General features: G+C 45.7%; 1 protein-coding gene across 2 annotated transcripts; it reads right to left on the bottom strand.

Moving 5' to 3' along the window:
- Positions 1 to 1,313: 1,313 nt before the first annotated feature.
- Positions 1,314 to 5,318, bottom strand: LOC121842268 (protein NLRC5-like). Of its 2 annotated transcripts, XR_006081024.1 has the most exons (9): positions 5,020 to 5,318; positions 4,646 to 4,903; positions 4,303 to 4,548; positions 3,798 to 4,055; positions 3,190 to 3,531; positions 2,822 to 3,091; positions 2,434 to 2,517; positions 2,177 to 2,294; positions 1,314 to 2,000 (listed from the first exon to the last, which is right to left on the bottom strand). XR_006081024.1 is itself a non-coding variant. In XM_042312311.1 (8 exons), exons 1-8 carry the CDS (start codon positions 5,310 to 5,312, stop codon positions 2,228 to 2,230), a joined length of 1,818 nt encoding a protein of 605 aa, XP_042168245.1. In that variant the 5' UTR covers positions 5,313 to 5,318; the 3' UTR covers positions 1,314 to 2,227. The 2 variants fall into 2 exon arrangements, 1 of the variants encoding a protein (XP_042168245.1); XM_042312311.1 differs by having other exon boundaries at positions 1,314 to 2,294.
- Positions 5,319 to 5,628: the final 310 nt, after the last annotated feature.

The raw sequence follows: 5,628 nt of genomic DNA, 5'->3' as shown, positions 1-5,628 counted from the left end.
CCAGGTACAGAGTCAATGTGGAGGCTATATACAGGGTATTACGGTACAGAGTAAATGTGGAGGTTATATACAGGGGTACCGGTACAGAGTCAATGTGGAGGCTATATACAGGGGGTACCAGTACAGAGTCATTGTGGAGGCTATATACAGTGTTACGGTACAGAGTTAATGTGGAGGTTATATACAGGGTATTACGGTACAGAGTCAATGTGGAGGTTATATACAGGGGGCACCGGTACAGAGTCAATGTGGAGGCTATATACAGGGGGTACTGGTACAGAGTCAATGTGGAGGCTATATACAGGGGTTACCGGTACAGAGTCAATGTGGAGGCTGTATACAGGGGTTACCAGTACAGAGTCAATGTGGAGGCAGTATACAGGAGGTACCGGTACAGAGTCAATGTGGAGGCTATATACAGGGGTACCGGTACAGAGTCAATGTGGAGGCTATATACTGGGGGTACTGGTACAGAGTCAATGTGGAGGCTATATACAGGGGGTACCGGTACAGAGTCAATGTGGAGGCTATATACAGGGTATTACGGTACAGAGTAAATGTGGAGGTTATATACAGGGGGTACCGGTACAGAGTCAATGTGGAGGCTATATACAGGGGGCACCGGTACAGAGTCAATGTGGAGGCTATATACAGGGGTACTGGTACAGAGTCAATGTGGAGGCTATATACAGGGGGTACCAGTACAGAGTCAATGTGGAGGCTAGTATACAGGGGGTACCGGTACAGAGTCAATGTGGAGGCAGTATACAGGGGTTACTGGTACAGAGTCAATGTGGAGGCAGTATACAGGGGTTACCGGTACAGAGTCAATGTGGAGGCAGTATACAGGGGTTACGGTACAGAGTCAATGTGGAGGCTGTATACAGGGGTTACCGGTACAGAGTCAATGTGCGGTTAGTAGATAGGTAATTATGTAATTGAGGTTTTCAACCTCACACTTTGGGCTGGATGTTTCAGTATGTAGTTAATTCATGCAAAATCACTGTCTTACCTCAAAAAGACACAAAAATCCACAAAAAGTTGGAAAGCGACAATTTGTTGAAACTGTGCCGCGCCATTTCCCCTCCATTTCCTGGCAATTAGAGGTCTATCTCATGAGCTTCAGCCACTCGTATTTGAGTGACAGCTAGCAAGAAGCCAGCCCAGGGTTATCCAATGAGGTTGCAGGGCGCGCCACAGCAGAGAGAGAGATGACGTGGTGAACATATGTGATGTAGTACAACATTTTCAGGGACCACTTTTGACTTGTGAGTGTTACTATCAGCACTACTGGCTAAAAAGTACACAAAAAGTAGCAGAGAATCTCTTTATTGAGTCTGTTGACTGTAGTTTATACATGATCAGACTGTTCCAGCTGGAACAACTAGTTTGTTGTGTGTCTTTTGTATTAAAATGTTCTATCAGTTTATGTTCCACATTATCCTGTTATTATACAACATTATCTTCACCAGATCTCAAACCAGCCTTCTACATTGACCATATTATCCTGTTATTATACAGCATTATCTTCACCAGATGTCAAACCAGCCTTCTACATTGACCACATTATCCTGTTATTATACAACATTATCTTCACCAGATCTCAAACCAGCCTTCTACATTGTCACATTATAGTGTCATTATACAACATTATCATCACCAGATCTCAAACCAGCCTTCTACATTGTCACATTATAGTGTCATTATACAACATTATCATCACCAGATCTCAAACCAGCCTTCTACATTGACCACATTATCCTGTTATTATACAACATTATCATCACCAGATGTCAAACCGGCCTTCTACATAGACCACATTATCCTGTTAATATACAGCATTATCTTCTCCAGATCTCAAACCAGCCTTCTACATTGTCACATTATAGTGTCATTATACAACATTATCATCACCAGATCTTCTACATTGACCACATTATCCTGTTATTATACAGCATTATCTTCTCCAGATGTCAAACCTCTTGTCTGTCAGGAAGGATCTTCTGTCCTGGATTCAGCCTTCTCTTCCTGAACTAAGACCTGATGTTGTTTCACCAGATCTCAAACCTCTTGTCTGTCAGGAAGGGTCTTCTGTCCTGGATTCAGCCTTCTCTTCCCGAACTAAGACCTGATGTTGTTTCACCAGATCTCAAACCTCTTGTCTGTCAGGAAGGACCTTCTGTCCTGGATTCAGCCTTCTCTTCCTGGACAAAGACCTGATGTTGTTTCACCAGATCTCAAACCTCTTGTCTGTCAGGAAGGGTCTTCTGTCCTGGATTCTGTTGTTGAAGAGTCTATAAAACATGATTATTATGAATCATTATTACATCATTAGACACCAAATCTCCATCCTCCAACAGTTGCCCCCAGAAACAGACTCATATGATCTCACACACACACATGCTCTGCTCACCGTCACACACACACCCTTACCGTATGGTGTGTATTGAAGTGTTGGTAAAGACCAGTTGGAGAATTCTGTCAGTCAGAGCATCAGTGATGTCATTGTGGCTCAGGCTACAACAGAGAGAGAGAGAGAGAGAGAGAAAGAGAGAGAGAGAGAGAGAGAGAGAGAGAGAGAGAGAGACAGAGACAGAGACAGAGAGGGAGACAGAGAGGGAGACAGAGAGGGAGACAGAGAGGGAGACAGAGAGAGAGAGCAGAGAGAGAGAGAGAGAGAGAGAGAGAGAGAGAGAGAGAGAGACAGAGAGAGAGAGAGAGAGAACGAGTGATCAGACATTTGTCATCTAGTGTCACACACACACACACACACACACACACACACACACACACACACACACACACAGTGAAAGCCACTCACTCCAGGACTTGTACTTTATGCAGGTGTGTGATCAGGGGCTGTAGCTGGTGGTCTGTGAGTTGACAGTGGCTGAGGTCCAGTTCTGACAGACCCTCTGAGTGTTCCAGAACCAGGGCCAGAGATCCACAGGCCTTCTGGTCCAGCCTGGTCTCACTGAGGTCCAGCTCCCCATCCAGGGCTCTGCACAGGGACTCTGCATGCCTCAGCAGCCCCTCTTCAATCCCCTCACATACAAGGTCCAGCAGCTGAAGTAGCAGAGCTTTGCTGGGACTGAGAGGACAAGAAGCAGAGTCAACATTATGACACAGAGTAGGTCTAACTCCTACTGATAAACTAGTTGGTCAAATGATTGTCTTTGTGTCTCTAACCTCAGCTTGACAATATGCAGGATGGGAAGCAGCTCCCTCAGTGCTCTGTCCTCCACCTCACAGTCTCTTAGGATGATCTGGACCTGGTTCTGAACCAGCTGGGTGCCGAGTTGGTTCTGCTTCAGAACAGAGTTGATGGCCTTGCAATGGTCAGTGGTCAGACACAGAGCCTCCCCCTGGTCCTGAGCTGCCAGGTCCACAGAGGAGGAGCAGGAGAAGTCCAGTCTGTAGTGCAGAGACCTGAGCAGCCATACTGCTGTTGGTGGTGATGATGGTGCCCCCTGCTGGACCTGAGAGGCAGCACAGCACTGGAGGAAACTCAGCAGTAACCTCCTGTCAACACTACAGAGAGAGACAGAGAAACAGAGAAAGAGTGTGTGAGAGAGAGAGAGACTTATTTACACACCATCACACATTAAAACACTGATAAACACACTACAACTCTGGTTATCAGGTCAACTCCCAGGAGTTCCCCTTCAATTCCACCACTAGCCGAGGTTAAGGTTAGTACATTACACTAAGGTTAGGGTAAGAGGTTAAATCAGTCAGGAAGTGGAAAGCCTCATAGTTCTATCCATTCTAGCAGGGTCAAAGAGTGCCAACTAAACCTGAGTTGGGAGACTCTGTCCAGAAGAGGCAGGATGCTCTCTATCTCCCCCGGTGGTATGGAGGTCCACAGCAGGTTGACTTTGACTTGGTGGCTGTGCTGCAGGGTAAAACACAGAGCGGTACAGTCCACTCTGTCCAGCTCTCTGCTGTTCAGGTTGATCCAATGGTCTGAAGACCTCAACAAACTGGACACACAGTCACTGTCTCTACTGTCATAGATCTGTCTGATGGAGGACTTTACAAAGCTGGAACTGGACCTGAACAAACATGGAGAATGGATTGTTGTGGTTATGTCAAGGTTTTATAAAAGATAACTCACATAATAACAACTGGCTGGATAAGACATTAATAATTAAAGTATATAAATATTGAATAAAGATCTCCCACCTCTTGAATAAAACCCTAATGATATTACAGAGGAAAACTCAGAACAACATGTCACTGGATAGAAATAGTTATTTTATTATTTCTAGGAAGTCTGAATAGAGAAAGAAGTTCTCCCACCTCTTGAGAGTAACCCTTCCCAGAAAGGGGAGAAGATGTGAGCTGTTCTTCTCTAGGAGCCGGTTCTTCCTGAGGTCCACAGTGATGTTGTGGGTTGAATGCTGCAGCAGAGAGAGAAGCACTTCCCAGTCCAGCCTGCAGGAGGTCAGGTCTCCACCAACCTTCTCCAGGAACCACTGAGTCAAGTCCTTGTCCTGAGCTTCATACACAACTACAGTCAGCTGCTGCAGAGTGTCTGAGTTTAGTCTAGGAGGTTGGAACATACAGGCAGTCAGAAATATGAAGAAAAACACATGAATGAAGTTACTATTTCTACTTTAAAAAACATCAGTTTCAGACTGACCTGAGAGAGAGAGGTCCCTGGTGACACAGCAGTGTGATGAGAGAGTGACCCTGGATGCAGAAGTCAGTCAGGTCCAGACACTGAACCCTCCAGATTCTCAGCAGGGACGCCACACTACTCAGAGCCCTGGATAACACTCTCTCTGGTGGCTGGCTGCTCTTTAGGACCAGGGAGAGTTCTGGGACAGTCAGTGGAGTAGCACCTCTCCCTGTCCTCCTAACCAGTCTGGACAGTTTCACTGCCACGCCCACATTCAGCCTGGAATGAAAAGACAAAATGCAAGTCACTTGAAACAGAGAAACCCTGTCAGATAAATATTAAATAAGAAAATAAACTATAAAATAGACCTGTAAACGCTGTCTTCCTGAACATACCTGAGCTTGTGGAGCTTTGACTTATGTCTCAAAAGAAGTGCGGCTCCTTGGAGAGAGATCTTGCTGGGGGTGAGAGTGAGGTCCACTCTGGAGGCACAGAGACCCAGGACTCTCCCCACAGACCTGCAGGTTTTCCTGGGTAACACTCCTCCCAGTGACAGGGTGGAGCCCAAGGCCTGGAGGAGAGAGGCCAACTGCTGGTCCTCCTCTCTGGACCTCACAGGGATGGATTCACACACAGTCTGGAAGAACCTGTCATCACCACAGCTGAAACAGCAGAACATGGGGGACATCAAATCAGACATTTAGGAGACAGTGACGTCCAAAAGTATTGGGACAGTGACACAATTTATTTTGTTTTGGCTCTGTACTCCAGCACTTTCTAAACGTTGAAATTGCCCTGACATTAAAGCTGACAGTCTGACCTTTAACCTCAGTCAGTGAATCATGTCAAAGTGTACAGAGACAAAATAACAAATGTGTCCATGTCCCAATACTTTGACCTCACTGTACATGAAGACCTGCCTGTCATATGGAAATATAATACCATGTCACAGAGAAAGTTACATAATATACAAGACATTTGATTTTATAGATTAGATATTCTGA

Source organism: Oncorhynchus tshawytscha, unplaced genomic scaffold (genome assembly GCF_018296145.1).
Source record: "Oncorhynchus tshawytscha isolate Ot180627B unplaced genomic scaffold, Otsh_v2.0 Un_contig_7094_pilon_pilon, whole genome shotgun sequence".
In the NCBI taxonomy this organism is placed as follows: domain Eukaryota; kingdom Metazoa; phylum Chordata; class Actinopteri; order Salmoniformes; family Salmonidae; genus Oncorhynchus; species Oncorhynchus tshawytscha.
The sequence above is the reverse complement of the archived record's forward strand: the minus strand, read 5'-3'. Positions and strand labels throughout refer to the sequence as shown.

Coding starts and splice junctions, on each gene's coding strand:
- LOC121842268 (XM_042312311.1), bottom strand. CDS start 5,312: ATGTCCCCCATGTTCTGCTGTTTCAGCTGTGGTGATGACAGGTTCTTC. Junction 4,904..5,019: donor TCAAAGCTCCACAAGCTCAG/GTATGTTCAGGA, acceptor TTTTCATTCCAG/GCTGAATGTGGGCGTGGCAG. Junction 3,092..3,189: donor CTGCATATTGTCAAGCTGAG/GTTAGAGACACA, acceptor TTGTCCTCTCAG/TCCCAGCAAAGCTCTGCTAC.